Source organism: Cyprinodon variegatus, unplaced genomic scaffold, assembly GCF_000732505.1.
Source record: "Cyprinodon variegatus isolate N-32 unplaced genomic scaffold, C_variegatus-1.0 Scaffold149, whole genome shotgun sequence".
NCBI lineage: Eukaryota > Metazoa > Chordata > Actinopteri > Cyprinodontiformes > Cyprinodontidae > Cyprinodon > Cyprinodon variegatus.
In genome coordinates, this window is record NW_015150602.1 from 1,122,413 (window position 1) to 1,139,534 (window position 17,122).

Here is a 17,122-nt window from a genome sequence, read left to right on the forward strand (position 1 = left end):
GGTGGTTGGGGACCCCTGCCTTAGAGTACTGCAACAATTATTATTATTTTTTTTTGCGTTTAAATTTGTCACATCTGTAATGTAATTATTCCTAATAGAAAGACACAGTCTCATAAATGAAGTTAGTTTGGGTTGTCAGTTTCACTTCGACATTACACCTTTCTAGGTACTACAAAGCTGAATCCATGCAAATGAAATTATGTTGAGAAAAAAGGTGTCCTTGTGTTATGAAGAGATCTTGTTACCCCTTTAGTAATTAAGCTATATATCAGTTTCCCTGTAATGGCTACTCCCATGATATTTTTTCTGCATAGCAGAATTTTGCATTTCTTTTGCATCATCAGGCTGTTTGATGTTTTCTTTTAGGTTTTAAGCCTCAGCATCAATGCTGATCAGAGATGTACATACTATAAAGCAATGCTTATATTTCAAAATGATGCAGATGTTTTTTTTTTTGTTGCAGTTCCTCTATCTGTCCATGATCTCTGTCTCACTCTTTAAGTTTAACTTGGAACCTCCTGGCTTACTTTTCTCAGTGGTTAAAACTTGTTATTTTCTTTTTTGGTTTACTTTCATTCCTCTGTTAAACTTTATGTCAGCCACAGATGTTCTTCTTTTACCCAACCATGCTACTTTAACGTATTTGTTTTAGGTGTTTTGCACAGTCCTAACCTAAAGCTAAGAACCTACAATCAAATCTCTGATAACACCTTACTGAGCCCCTTTGCCCTCTCATAGCCTCACACTCCAAACTCTCCTCAATGTCTCCATTTTAGCTTCCAGCGAGGCCACTTTACTATAGAAAAACTTCCCAGTTTCTGAGAGCAATCTGTTCGCTTTCACAGATGTTTTCCATTTCTATCATCAGAAAAGCAATCAAACTCTTTTTCAGAGAGCTCTGCTCAACAGGCTTCCCTCGAGCCCATCGCTAACCACCATTTCAGGTGTTGATGTCAAGTTTGGAACTGCTTCCATTCACAAGTCATTTTCCCTGTCTTACTTCAGCATCACACCTTACAGGCTGTTTTTGTTGGATTTCACAGCTTGAAGCTAAAAAAAGAAACATTCACTCATCCGCTGTAGTTGATTGTTTTCACCAAACGTCACTGAAGGAGATTTATTGAAAATCAGAGCTGCTTCCCTCCTGGAGCTTTAGACCTAGACTTAGACTTTAGGTTTCCTTTTAGGATGACTTCTTCAGATTCAAATTCAAATTCCAGCAGCTTAACATCGGAGATAAGCAGCACAAAGAAGGCAAACGGAGGAAACAGAATATAATCTAAACTCTAAACTAACCTTAACTTATCAAACTATAAAAGAAGAATCAAACTCCTAAAAAAATATGGAAGTGAAAGGGACTTTAAATTAGGTCACTGAAAATATTTTTCTTGGATGAACATTTGCAGACAAATAATTAGCTATTGGACAGTTTAGCATCATAGTATCAATAATAGAGAAAAGCAACAGAGAGAAGCAATTATAGTATATAGGATGCTAGAGGCCATCGCTCCTTCCCGTCTGTCCCCAGTCACCTCCTCCTAACCACTGAGGAGCTGCACACCCTGATAGGCTGAGGGAAAGACATTTGGGAGGGAGCAGTCTCTCAGTGCTGAGGCTCCTCTGGTTACTAATGATGATGATGTGCAGAGGACGACTGGTTTTTGTCCATCATTTCCAACAGTTTGTTCAATGTTCTGGCCTCTGCCACCGTTGCCAGAGTTTGCTGCAGATGTTAAAGGACTGTAGGTTTCTCAGGAAGTACAGCCTGCTCTGTGTCTTCCTGTAGAGCTGACCAGTCCAGTGCACCTCCTCTCCCTCTAGTAGGACTTATTTCTGCTTTGCTCTGGATCTCCATAAACCTCCTCTCTGTTTCTGTGATGCATCCAATGTTGTTGTAGCAAAAGTCCAGGGTGCCAGCACCGAGCCCTGGGGGGCTCCAGCTGTCCTGATCAGTGTCATACTGTGGCCTGTCAGTGAACTAGATTTTGCAAACATGAAACGATTAATTACAACTGAAACATTAAAGGCACATCCAAATTTTTGTAGACAAATTTATTTCCTTTTTTTGTACACATTAAATCTGATTAATGGCAGTCTGTATGACTTTGGCTTCAATAGAGGTGGCATCCATTTATATAATTCCTCCTATTTGCTAAAAACCTGCTGAGCAAATCAGTCACACAGCAACCGATTATTGATGGCCCACCAGAAGTCCTGATTTTACCCCCAAAATTGAAAGACCTTAAAATGATGCTTTAGTTTTGATTCAAAAGCAAGAATACCGGTAATAAAAAAAAAGGAGATTTTGATTATGATATAGTGAATGAATCTAGATGAAACATTTTTATTCAGGCTAATTGCCTCATAACAAGTTCCCAGTTGAAATCTCTATGATCATATATGTACATTCTCCTGCAATTGATAAAGAAGTGACATGTATTACAAGAAGAACTGGGAATATTCCAAAATCTGCATAAAAAGTCATTTTTAGGGTCATTAAAAAGCAATTTTAAAAAACACTCACAAACATATAACTTGGTGCAGGAAAAACATATTACATATTTATTAGGTGAGATGAGGAAAAGTGAGATTAAGATTTATGGAAAAACATATAGTTTTATTTGTTTTGTGAATCGTGTGATTTTAATCTGCTGAACAAACTGTTTTAGAATGGATAAAATGTGAATATAGAAAGCTAAAAATACATTTCCTCCTGATTTTAAAAAAGCTTGATGATGGATCTGATTTGTATGCAGCCAGAGAACTTAACACAGGGGGAAAAAAGGAAAAATGCTGTGAGCACGAAATATCATGAAGTACTTATTATTTGGACATAGTATTTTTTACACACCACACAAAAACGCTAATACAAAACAGTTACAGGAACAGAGGAACAAAACATGATGGACAGGGATCGTCTGATTACGTTTTATTATTATCAAGCTGAGGATGAGTTAAAACGAGATTCTGAAAGGCCGGGAGTTACAAGGAATTATCATTAGTACGAGGAATGTTGGTGGAATATTGACAGCCATATATGATAACAAGATATCCTGATGTGTGCAGGACTGTGCTGTATGTTTTCACTTCTCTCATGGTGTCCTGTAAACTGAAACAGTGTCCCTCATTTGACTGTATAAAAATGCAGAAGGCAAAATAACACCAGCTGTCTAACCGACATGTTTGTCTCAAACACTCCATGTTTCAGGACTAAGACTATATGTTTATTTAAAAGGTCCAGTGTGATCCACTAAAGCAACAAAAGACTAATCATCACTTGTCTGTTTGGAATATATGCATCTAAAAGGCAGCTGCAGTTTTTAACACAGTTATCACATGGTGGTTATGATCTCCATGAGGCATAGATGAAGGCAGAGGAGATAGGGACCTTTTCTGTTAGGGTGAACAAATTTAAAATGACAGAAGGAAAATATGACCAGGATCTGTGGCCTAAGATGAAATACAACCTATTACGCATCATTAAAGTACAGATTTTTATCCATTTGTTTCTCTCTTGCTCTTCTACAGTTATAGTCTGTAACCTCTGTGGTCGTTATTCACAGCAGTAGGTTTGTGATCTCAGCTTCTTCTCTGACCTGAGATGATTTTTCATCTGTGTTGCTTGGTTGCACAGGGCGCCTCTGATCACGTATTTCCACATGCTGCAGGCTGACTATAGATGTTTTTTGTGAGCAGATGCTTTGTTCGGGGTCTGGACGGACACAGAGCTGGGAGATTGGGCGTCAACAAGTCATCTCCATGCCATATATATATTTGCTCTGCCCAGCCACTGAAAAGGTGAGTCCGATCTGCCAATTTAATTCACTCTGCAGATTGAACCTGGTTCACTGACAGGGCAGAATGAATAAATGGCATGGAGATGACTTATTGACTCCACATCTCCCATCTCTGGACAGATGCATATAGACTCCATACTGCTCTGCTTTTAGTGATGGGCTGAAAGGGTCAAGTCTACATAAATAGAGCGTTGATTACACTCTGTTAACCCAGACAGACAAGAAAACCCATTAAAGCTCTGGACTTCACAAAAAAAGTGCAATTTGGGAGTAGATTCTCCAGAACCAGCATGCAGTAAAACCGTTATTGGCCACTCCTCAGGTATTTTTGGAATAAAAATGTATGAATGTAAAGGGGAAAATGCATGACTAGAGACTCTAAAAGGCAATGTTGTTAAAGTAGGAATAAGAGAAAGGGTTTGGCTAAAACCTCAAAATGCTTTTAAAAAAATGAAAATGCTCCTATTTCACCGACTTTGTGGGACAAACATCAGTAAGTGGAGTTAGTCAGGGACGAGGGGAAGCAACAGCCCCATTTACCCCCAACCTCCTCCTCTGATATATTCTACCTTTGGCCACAAAGTAGTACTCTGTGGGCACAAAGTAGTATTTGATGGGAATGAGTTGGTATTTTATGTGCAGGCTGTAAATGTTTTTTTACCCTATAAAGGTTCCCAAGCTCTAAAGATTTATACTCCTAGATTGGTAGAAAGATTTAACTTGGTTAGGATTCCTTTTCCACTGGGTAACTAAAGTCCCGATCACAAATGGATCAGACTGAGGTAGCCCACCAACCCTGACAACACAGTCCAACATGACTGCATAACATATCAGCTGACCTCGTTCTTCTAAAGATTTGAATCTTATACGAGCTCGTTCAGTGCCAAGCAACTTCCTTTACTGGAAATATTTCTCCCATTTTAAAGTAAGACAACTTTGAAGAAATATGTACGTTTTATACCTTTTGACAGCCTTTACCTGCAAATCTATCAAATTGTTGAATTTCACTCAGTTATTGATGATTTTCTCTTATGGGGGGAGGGGATTTCTTTTGCTGCTTTGTTTGTTTTCTGTGGCTGCTCATGTACTTACATTCACATATTGGCTATGGGTTAGGCAAGCTCTGCACTGGTGGCAACCAAAAACCGTATTACACTCTTCAGTAGACCATCCTGGTTCTTACTGGACTCTCCTGGACACCTTGAAGGCTCCTTACAACAGCTGAGCATCCTTCCCTGAAATTGTTACTGATCTGATGCATTGGTTTGAAGCACACAAGGCAAACATTAAAACATTATGATTCTACGCAATTAAGACAGGTTTTTAGCAACCATTCTGCTAATTAAGCTGAATATCAGGTTAATCTATCTTTTTGACGGGTGTCTCAGACAGAAAAATCATTAAAAATTGACTTTTATAAAGACGACTTTTTTTGTAAATAGTACAACCCCTTTACAAATAGTAAATATGCACTTTGCTGTGCTATAATTTAAAGTTCTTAAATTTAAAAGCTGCAAAGTCTGTAAAATACATAATTTGTATGTCTGCCAAAACTGTCAGCTGCGGCGGCACAGGTGCACCATCTAATTACCTCGACTGTTCAATTTAGCTCTTTCTAGAGATAAATGGAATGACAGCTCTTACACCCTAAATAATTAGATTAGGCTTTTTTCATCTGGCAATTTTCTTCTAAATGAAAAAAACATTTTAACTGAATCATTTGGATTGTTGGATCTGTATGTAGAATAATTGATAAGAGGTTTTTGCCAATTTCAAACCTTAAATTGCTGATTCCAGTTTTTAACGATAATAATTGGTCTATAGAACGTGTAATAACAATGAGTATTAGAATGCTTTCTGATTAGGAGGTAGCTTTGAATCAGGACTTTTCTATTAAAACAATGAAACAGATGTTTGTAGAACCATTTTTTTTCTGTGAGCGCAGCTAGCATTGAGCACAGCTAGCATCGCAAAGTAGAAGCCGTGTCGGTGTGCCTAATTTCTAGATGAGGTAGGTTTTTGATATCCCTAAATGTTTAATTCTACATTGTAGTTGAAAGCTTGAGAGGTTTCCATTAAAGAGATCTGTATTATTCCTTTCAACCTTCCTGTTATCTGCTTTGGGTCTGGCTCTCTCTTGCTGTCTTGTAACCTGAGTAAACCACAGACAACTCTATCATATCTAATACTTTTTTCCCCCCATCCCGTTGTTTTATCTGTCATTTTTAAACACATTAGCAATACTGAAAGGAGGTCGTCTTAATGCAGGAGCATTTTCTCAATTATGCTGTTTTCTGTGTATAATGTTAGCGCTTACATCAGAGGTACAGCGAGTAAAATAAGTATTTAACACACCACCCTTTTTTTATTTCAGTAAATATATTTCTAGAGGCGCTATTGACATGACATTTTCACCAGATTTGGTAATGGTCCATGCAATCCACTGTCCACACATACAAAGAAATCAAGCCATAGATGTCCAGAAATTAAGTTGTATGTAAAAGTGTAGAATGGCACAGGGAAAAACTATTGAACACGTGAAGAAACGGAGGTGCAAAGAGGGAAGGAAAGTAGAGACACCAGCAGAAATCTCTCAGTAATTAGAAAGCAATCCTGCTCCTTTTCAGTGCAAATTAATATCAGCTGGTTCAGTCCCAAACGATGGCCTATTAAAAGGTGTCTCTGGTAACAAACAAGAAACACGTCATGATTGGTAAAAGTAAAGAGCTTTCTCAAGACCTTCGCAACCTTATTGTTGCAAATCATAATAATGGCATTGAAGGTTCCAGTAAGCACCGTTGGGGCCATAATCCGGGAGTGGGAAAAAAAACAACATCATTTCACATTAAACCGACCACGACCAGGTACCCCCAGCACGATTTCTGACACAGGAGTGAAAAGAATAACAAGAAGAGTTGTCCAAGAGCCAAAGACCACTTGTGAAGAGCTTCAGAAAGACCTGAAATTAGCAGGTACAATTGTTTCAAATAAAACGATAAGCAATGCACTCAACTCCCATGGCCTGTATGCACACTCACCAAAAAAGACTGCATTGCTGAAGAAATAGCATGTTGAAGCATACTTAAAGTTTGCTGCCCAACATATAGACAAGCCTGTGAAATACTGGGATAATATAGTCTGGTCAGATGAGATCGAAATTGAACTCTTTGATGTCATACTACACATCATATTTGGTGCCTAAGTGGCACTGTACATCACCCCAAAAACATCAAACCAACGGGGAAATTTGGAGGTGGGAACATCATGGTGTGGGATTGTTTTTAAGCATATGGTACTGGCAAACTTCAAATGATTGAAAGAAGAATGAATTGAAAAAATTATGTAGAGACATACTTGATAAAATTCTGCTGACATCTAGCAGGATGATGAAGATGCAATGTGGGTGGACATTTCAGCAAGACAATGAGCCCAAACACACAGCCAAGGAAACTCAGTTGGTTTCAGAGACAGAAAAGCTGTTAGAATGGGCCCAGCCAATCAACTGAATTGAATCCAATAAAAAATATGGAAAGAGCTAAAGAACAGAGTTCCTAAAAGAGGCCCATGAAACCTTCGAGATTTGAGGAGTGTTTGTTTGGAGGAATTGGCCAAAATCACACCTGAGCAGTGCATGCAACTAATTTCTCCATACAGGAGGCATCTTGAAGCTGACATTGCCAATAAAGGCTTTTGTACAAAGTATTACATAAATTTCAGTAAGTATATTCAATATTTTTTCACTATGCAATTCCACATTATCACACATAACTTAAATTCTGGACATCTACATCTATGGTTTTATTTCTTTGTATGTCTGGATTCCATGGATTGTTACCGACGTGGTAAAAATGTCATGTCAATAGCACCTCTAGAAATATATTTACTGAGAAAATTGGTGCCGTTTACAATATTTATTTTAATCTCTGTATGCTCAAAGTAGATGATGTAAAGACGGCAATGTGAAGCCATGCATTATTTCAAGGTACAGTTCACATTCCATCAGTAGGCATAGCTCTGTATCTCTGTAGGCTTCTGATCCCCATTTAGAGCATCAGTAATCTTTCCCTGTTGAACACAGAAAGTACCTGTTGGCAGCAAACAGTTGACAGTAATACCTTATCTGTTTTTTTTCCACCTACAGACCAAAGGAGTACCTGTGTTCCCGTGCATGGACTGCAGCTGTTCATTCAGGAAGCTGGGGAGCCTAAATGCCCACATCAGCAAGATGCACATGTCTGTGATTGAGGTGCCTTCCAGCACTTCGGTAAGCAGTCAAGCATTGCTTTTGAGATAATTCAGATATTCCTGTTCTGCTTACATTCCTGGTTCACAGAAAAGCAGAAAAATGGAACATAACACTATTTTAAGGAAATAAATCTTCATCTGCTATGGCTTCTATAGTAATACTGTTATTTTAAGGAATTTCTTGTCTTTTATGTTTCTTACTTCTCTGTTTGGTTTTTCTATTGTCAACTTGATTAGGAGTCAAGGCGATCAAGGCATTGCTGAAAGCTTAGCATTAGAATCCCGAACTAAATTCAGTCTTGAGTATTGTCTTATTTTGTAGTCAAGTTTACAGACTTATGTTTTATCTGTAATTTATCTGGATGCTGTGCTCTGATGTAATCACAGCAAGCCTTTAGTAATGGAGGGCTGTGCAGATCAGACACTGAAATATTAGGTCATACGAAAACCTTGAATGAAAGACGCTAGCGTTAGACTAGATTACTATTAAAAAACTGCAGTTTATTGGGTCGATATGTGCCATAGCTTTAGAAATAAACACACATTTGTATTATATCTCACTGAGGGGTGCTGGCAAAGATATAGCCTGATGGTGAAGATTTAGCCTGTTAAACCAGATGATTTTAGACCATCAGTCAAAGCACTCAGATCCATTCTTTGCTTATTTGCACTGATTCAACCAAAATTCTTTTTTTTGTTTTAGAAATATACTATAACTGTGTAAATATTTTAAAGACTATTTATTTTTATTCATTTGTTGTGTATTGCACTTTAAACGTCTTTATATGGAGCAAAGTGAAACCACAATCAAATTCCTTGCTATATTTATAAATGTTAAGATTAAATAATTGACTTTACAGCAAAAAAAAAAAAAAAAACTACTCTTAGGGTTACTCTTCAAAGCTGAAAACAAACACTAAGTGATCACAAACAAAGGAGCCCAAGCCTCTCCAGCTTTACCATCTTTGCCTTCCCTACTTTCGCCTTCCGAACTCATTTTAACGTCCTGACATGAACTTTTAGGGTCCTTGATGGTCAAACTTAGTCCTTTGTTATTAAATTGTCCAATAATAATGGATAATAATAATGAGGATGATGATAATAACAGTGATCTTAATAGTAATAATGATCATAATGATAATAATAATTATAGTAATGATAATAACGATAATAATAATAATGATAATAATGATACAAATAATCATAATCTAACAGGAGCACCCAGCTCCTTAAAACAAAACCTTCTTACTGCCACCAGACAGCAGCAGCTCCACTCTATAGTCTTAAGATGTTCCTAAACTAACATACTTTTTCTTGCTTCTTGTTCAGCTTTACTTTTCTTTCATTAATCATTATTATTGTTTTCTTTCTACGTTTATAAAGCGCTGTTTTTTTTCTTACTAATAAAATGTGCCTACTTGCTTTGTTGAATTGTTTCTGTTAACATTCTGTGAGACTAATTTGGCCATAAATTTATTCTTCTTCCAGCTTTTATGCACAGTTTACTGATGTTAGTTTAGCTGCCATAAATTGTGTTTGTTTATTTAGATTAATTACCGTCTGGTGTTTATTTAGTCACCTGTGTCTGCGTGTCAGTGCATCAGACATTGGCATTCTGTTCAGTGATGCCCGATCCTTTGCTCATTTTATGCTCCAGAGACTCTGTAATAAAGCTTAGTCAGCCATCAAATTCTGGCCTCTCCAGATCCTTTCTTCACGCTGCTCGTTTCTTTTTTATTTTTAAACTCTTTTCACTCTTATTCCGTGCTCTTTTTGATTGCAGGAGACCGAGACGACAGGTCAGAGCGCCGGGGGGTCGGAGGGTGCTGAAGGGGTGACGGATGTCATCCAGCAGCTCTTGGAGCTGTCGGAGCAGGTCAGCGGGGAGACGGCTCAACCGCAGCCTCCAGAGCCAGCTATTGCCATGGAAACAGCCATTAACCAGGACATCCTGCAGGTGAGTGGACGACCTTCACTCAGCCAGGATTGTAACCTCTCAGAAATTAAATTCTTATCTTTATAGCTGTATTTGTCACTGGGAGTTCATTCATGCAGTGGAAAAGAGACTCCATGATGAATCTTCATCCACAGCTGTAGAGTTAATAGATGTCATGAATGGGAATTAATTGGATGCAATTATCACAGAGCTATAGATTAGGTTATTTTAAAGTAAATTTTTTGCGTTGTGTGTTGGTTGTGTGTTTGCAGCAAGCTTTGGAGAACAGTGGTCTGAGTGTTGTCCAGCCCAAGACTGAGGCTGCATCCGCAGTGTCTCAGAACCAGAACTCTGAGGTTTCTGCACCAGAGAGCAAAAAAGTGGAGTTTCCAGACAAATCCATAAGGGAGAAGAAGAGGAGCATTTTTAAGAAGCCTATACAAATGCCAGGTAGACTGGGGCAGGGGACATTTATTAGTCGGTGAGCGCTGCTGTCAGAGTTCGTCAAGCCTTTTAGGTTTGAAACGTTTCCAAGAGTTCAGCTCATAAATCAGATGAACCAGCTGGGAACAGTCATACATTCATTGCATGTTTCTGTCTTGTTACACTGCAACCAATTACAGCTGCTTTAGGGCTGTGTCTCCAACATTGCTATTTTTCTTTACTTAATTTGCTGTAGAAAGGTCCAGTCTGAATGTAGAGTATTGTGTGTTTTTTTAAACTGACTGTTAATTTGTTTGGACTTTTACTAGGCCATTTTAACACAGAGGCATGTTTTAATCTAAACATGTAGCGTTTCTTGCAGCCTGTAGAAGTTTGTTCATCCCGTATCTCCCTTTATTTAGCCCCACCCACCTTCCCATCAATTCTGACTATCTCTCCTTTACCTGCTGAAGAGAAAACATCCCCGCATCACACTAAATAATTTTAAAAGGAAAAGTCCGGTTAGCAAGGAATAATCAATGAATCATTATTTATACCTAGAACTAATAGGTTCGCGGTGATTTAATAAATTTAGCGTTAATCAGTAAAAAACAATATTTTTTGTTACGATCACTGAGTCTGGGAGCGGCCATTTTTGCCCAAATATAGTAACACCTCACTCCTGACATCTTCAGGCAGTGACCTCACGGTGTGGTAAGCCGAGGGCCATGTTCCCCGCTTTACAAGGAAAATCCATGGGAGCTACTAGACACATCTGCAATCAACAACAATAATTTAAGATTTCCAGAGGACTTCACTATTGAAATTCCCCAGAGCTATAGTGAAAACTGACAATGGCAACGTGCATGGGAGTTGGATGTTGTAATACATCGGTTAAAAGTGGGAAAAAAAAATGTGTTATTTCACCTTTCCGATTCATGATCCTCCACTGACGAGTTCGTCGTTGAGTTTCCAACTTGAAAAGGGAGGATATGGCATCAAACTTCTGGCCAGAGAAAAAACACGTAATATGTATCCAACATTTCAAAGAAGAATGTTTTCAAGATGACTTGGATAATAACGCGTTGTGACAAACACCAGATACAGGACTTGCTCAACAGCCAATACCGCACCGTGACGTCACAAACCAGTAGGTGGCAGTAGTGTTCTTTGACAACCATGGATGCCTCCAGTAAAGCCCATTCAAACGAAAATTACTTTTAATTAAAGCACTTATCATTTATTGAACAGTATGTAATAATTCTATGTTTAAAGTACTTTCAGAATATTAGTTTGTATTTTGAATGTGACCAGAGTTTAGTTTTGGATTTTTTTCACCAAACTATCAATTAAAACAGTGAAATCAAAGGTTGTAGAATGACACGAATTGTGATTCATGTAGTTTAAATCTTATTGGAGGAGGTGGAGATGTGACTCTGCTGTTTCCTCTGCACAGGCTCGATCAGGGAAGAGGACGGTGTCCGCTGGCATGGCTGCCCTTACTGCTCCAAAGAGTTCAAGAAGCCCAGCGACCTTGTGCGCCACATTCGCATCCACACCCACGAGAAACCCTTCAAGTGCAAACAGTGTTTCCGAGCTTTTGCGGTGAAGAGCACTCTCACTGCGCACATGAAGACGCACACGGGCATCAAGGCCTTTGAGTGTCAGTGCTGCCTGAAACGCTTCTCCACTTCAGGCAGCATGAAGGTCCACATGCGGCTGCACACAGGTGAGAACAGCGGCCTGCCTTTTGTCGCTTAAAGCCAATGCTAAGTTTTTATCTGACTGAATCACTCCGAAAGTCACTCTATAGTAGAAGAACAAGAAGGTACTTCAAGTGTAATTTGTGCTTTTATTGTGATTCTTAATATATTTCTTTCAGTTTTAAGCTTTTTTGTGTGTTTCACAACATTGTTATACCTACAATAATTATAAATTAAAAAGCATAACATCGATAGAATTCAAATTCAATTTCTCTGTTGCTTTAAATGCATTGATGTCTATTAGCAAATAACTATTTTCCTCTCTCTGGGCTCCCAGGTGTGCGCCCTTTCCCCTGCCCTCACTGCGACAAGATCTTCCGCACATCAGGTCACAGGAAAACACACGTAGCGTCACACTTTAAAATCTTGCAGCTGAAGACGAACAGATTCCGACGGAAAACTAACAAAGCCAAAGCCTCCAAGAACATCCTACCTCTGCCTGACATCCCCTTACAGGAACCCATCCTCATCACAGATTACGGTATGATCACTCTGTAATTTTATTGATCATAAAAGGCTTTATCTTTACCTTTACACTTCATTTCCCATTGGAGTCTAAGAGTCTTGTGTTAATTTGTTGAACAGGCCTCGTCCCTTCCCAGAATAGCCGCCTTACTTTTCAGCAGTACTTGGATGTGGGCAATGAACGGCCGTACAAGTGCCAGTACTGCAACAAGGCCTACAAGAAGTCAAGCCACCTAAAGCAACATGTCAGGTAATGTTTACCCTTCTCACTGTGTCAATAGAACAGTAGCAAAAACAAACCTGAAATCATGGCAGAAAGGGCACATATTCACACAGGGTTCCTACTAAGTCTGGAAAGGTTTGGAATTTATTGAGAGTATTTTCCAGGTCTGAATAGTTTTAGAAATAAGTTTGGAAAAGTGGTTGGGCCAATGCAGACCTTATTTTCTGTCCGTTATTACCTCTGTCCCTGTTTTCCTCACTTCTAGTTTGGACAGGTTTTCTAATTTAAGTCTAACCTGCCCTCAAGTCATAGAAAAGTTTTGTATTTGTTTTTTTTTTTTAATGGGCTATAAATGGCATACAACTTTGGTAAAACAAATGTTTCAACAACAGATTGTGACAAATTTACATATAGACAATATTTGAAAAGGTAGAGAGAAAGATCTTTTTCATATAATCACTTCTTACCAATCCTTCTCTTTAGTAGATAAAACAGTTTGTATCAGATCTACAAGGCATTGTGTAAATCTGTTGAACAATCTCTATGAGTGGGAGGACTGTCAGCTCTAATATAGAAATGAAAGCAATTGTTTTAAGCAGAGTTAAGCTTGATGGCTTCTCTTCCCATGGCCTGAATTCCCAAAGTAAAAGAGGGGGAAGCAGTGAGGCAGAGCAGAGTGAAATTGCATGGTGTTATAGGTAACAAATCTGGGCTATATTATGGAAGTACCATGGGAGGTGAGGATAAGGTGTCGTGAAAGGTGAAAACTAAAGAATCTGCAGGTAGATGGAGAAGTGAATAGGACTTTTTTAAAGGTGATAGCCTGAACATTTTCATTAAAACCAGAGCAGGACCAAGGCATAAGGGAGATGAGCAACTGCTTTACTGCTTATGTGTACAAGCTGCAGAAATTTAACTGAAGTCAGGGCCTAAATAACGTATAGTGCAAAATGATGACTACCCTGTTTCATTTTCTCACAATACAACTGCAACCTTTATGTATTTATTGGATTATTTTTTGCGATGGACCAATAAATTGGTGCTTGACTGTGGAAGGGGAAATATGCGTTGCCTTGGAACTTTTCTTTTTAAACACAGACCTGATCAGCCCTGAAATAGAACCTGTCCGACAACAAGTCATCTAAAAGAGCAGCACAGCTTCTCCAGTCCACATAAATTCTATCCAACATAAGAAGCGAGGGTGGAAAGTCATGTAAATTTCCACCATGAACTATGAAGGACTGTTAGTGTCCGTGATTTTAGGTTTACTGAACCTAAACCTGAAATCAGGGAAACTGAGTTTTCTGTTTCACAAAGAGAGTTCCCTCTACCTCTGTTTGTGTTGCTGTAGTAACATTCTCCCCAATAATTTTGCTTATCAAACTTAGATCTGTCTCCACTCTCCCCTAAGAGCCAATTATTTCCTGATTTAATCAGCAGAGTTCTGTCATAGTTTTATAAATAAAAAGTAAATCATTCACTAGGTCTGTTAGACACAAATATATATATATAAAAAAAACATTGCATGTCCGTTTGATGAGGATCTTATTTAAAAAATTATCAGCACTTTTTCACAGAGAATAAAATTTTTATAGTGAGAGGATTCTACAACTCAGTTGACAGGGCATGAGATGACTTGTTTTTGGTTTGTTTAATATGAGCCACATGCGGATTATGTTATTTATTTATTTATTTTTACAGTAGCTATATGAAGAACTACTGAAATTTCCCGATAACACATAACTAGATTAATTAATTCCGCGGGGGAAAAAGGAATAACCTTAGGTTTAGAATTAGGATTAATTCAGTTATAACACCCTACTGAGCCTACTGGCACAATCTGAAGCCGTTCGATGGGACTGATAGCCACTAATAACGAACATTTATTGGGATGATAACATCTGAAGTGCATTTTGTATTTACTGTGTAAAAGAAACACAGAATCAAACTGGGGAGGAACTCCATGAGACTATGAGCAGGTCCTATCTATTAGAACAACATTTTTAGACTTCACCTGTTGTCAGATGATTTCATCTAAATAGATACACTGATCCACTACCATTTAAGAAATAAACCCTGAATGTTATTGTGGTCAAAACAGGCTTTAACAAGCCATTTTGGTATTTATTAGTTTTACTGATAACATTTTTCTGATATCTGAAAAAGCATTTTTTTCCTTGTCAAAATGACAATTTCAAACAAAATGACATTCGCCTCATCTAGAATAAACATTCTGGGTGTCTATAAATTAATATTCCTATAGTTCCTATAGTTACTGATCAGCATTTGTATTATTTTGACTATGAAGAAACATATTTCAGATATTATAAATACATATTCAGTCAAACTGATAACAGTCAAAACAGCCGCTTGAAATGTTTAACATTTCTAGATATATAAAACATAATTCTTACTTACATAATTGTGTGGGGTTTTTTTTACTTTCTGAAATTCAGTTTCTGCTGCAAAAATGTTATTCATAAAATATGTTATTACAGTTCAGTCTAGGGGTGTGATTTTTATCAGGAAGAAACTTATTTTAGTGATCTAGAAAAGGAACAACAGAGAGGAGAGTGCTTTAATAAATGTTAAAACAGCCTGCCATAGGGACTTCATATAAACCTATGAATTAACTTTAGCAACAATCTCCTCTTTCACTGTCTTCCTCTCCTTTGCAGCTGTAGAACTGGTTCTTAGTCTTTTAAAGACATTATCCATTTTTATTTAATTTCTTCATTATAATTTCCTCTTCCAGTGGTGTGAAATATGTTTTCAACTCTGTATGTAAATCCCTTTATTGTTCCCCAATGGGGAAATTCACTCTCTGCATTTGACCCATTACCTTGGGGAGAGGTGGGCTGCCATTGTGTGGTGCTCGGGAAGCAGTGTGGGGTTAAGAGTCTTGCTCAGGAACCCAGAGTGCAGGCTGTGGGGATTGAAATGCGTACTTGCAACCTTCTCTGAGCACAAGCGCACTGCTCTAACCACTTGGCCACCACTACCTTACTCTGAGTGGACCTACTTAGAGTTGAATGAACTAATTCATAGCAGCTGTTGTGAAAACCGAAAACTCTGAGTTCCCAACTTTAGGCTAGATCAATGTAGAGTTGTGGATTTGAGCCTGAGTTTCTTAAACCTGCTTCTTAAAACGGACCCCCGTCTACCAACTTTAACTCCGAGAGCACATCCAAGGGCATATGCGTTTTTTTTAACCATTTTTTTGTCTCCCACACTGTTTACATTTGATCACTGCTGCACATTAAGTAATAGAAATATCCTGAAAGCTGTACAAAACAAAATTTCCTTTTGTATTCACTCTGTGTATACAAAACGACAATAGAAGTTGTCTAAGTCTCTAAGTCTATATCCACAACTCCTCCAGGAGGTTGCAGAAAAACCCAGGACAATAACCAAGGCTCTGCAGACCGAAGTTTAGTTAATTCAGGTCAAAGTTCATGGTTCAACAGCAGAGCAGAGGCAATGAGGCATCTGAGGTCAGAACGACTGCTGTCTTAAAAGAACAGGGCACTTCTCTGCTGAAATACATGCTAAAATTTCTGGGAAACATTCTATGGACTGACTTAACAAAAGAGAAATAATTGAAGGCTGTTGGTGCTGTTAGATGTGGTGCTTGATTGATGTGACGCCAACTACCAGGAAATGAAAGCCAGTGAAACGAAGACTGACGGCTACACAGTGAAGCACATTGTTACCTATGGCATTTAATGAGGCATTTAATGAGGCATTTAGCCTAATCAGCTAATATTATGACACAGACAATAGGCATTTTTATCCACATTATGTCAGTAAAGCAACAAATAAATCAATGTTTGACAATGTTTTTTATTTACACAACAGTCATTTGCTTTGGTTGCACATGTTTTTATGAAACATCCGGATGATAAAAGATGCAAAAACTGAAGGGATATAATGAATATTATTTCACACTTTTCTAGCTGGGAAAACTGTAAAATAATATCGCTTCTGTGACAACAATATCCTGACGGCACATTTGCTTTGATTTAAACCATCACATTACGGTAATATATATCAGCAGTTGGTTTTTTTTTTATCTGCCCCCATTATGGGGGATTATATCTCTGGATGTGATCAGTTCAGTCTGAGATTTCAGCCTCCTACAGAATCAGCTCTAACAAACCCAGGGACAATGAATCCCTGCATCCTGCTAATCAGGAGGGAGACGTCTGCTGGGTTCTTAGCTCAAACATTTCAATGTTTCAACTGAAATTGCTCAGAGTGGCTACACAGA

At 38.2% G+C, this 17,122-nt stretch overlaps 1 protein-coding gene across 3 annotated transcripts in view; it reads left to right on the forward strand.

Moving 5' to 3' along the window:
• znf236 (zinc finger protein 236) overlaps positions 1–17,122 on the forward strand; it is a 107,738-nt gene that overhangs the window by 27,982 nt on the left and 62,634 nt on the right. For all 3 annotated transcript variants that reach the window (XM_015377202.1, XM_015377204.1, XM_015377205.1), the window contains exons 7-12: positions 7,939–8,061; positions 9,826–9,999; positions 10,251–10,428; positions 11,858–12,130; positions 12,442–12,645; positions 12,750–12,879. In XM_015377202.1, the coding sequence (XP_015232688.1) occupies positions 7,939–8,061; positions 9,826–9,999; positions 10,251–10,428; positions 11,858–12,130; positions 12,442–12,645; positions 12,750–12,879 (1,082 nt within the window). The remainder of the gene's footprint in view (positions 1–7,938; positions 8,062–9,825; positions 10,000–10,250; positions 10,429–11,857; positions 12,131–12,441; positions 12,646–12,749; positions 12,880–17,122) is intronic.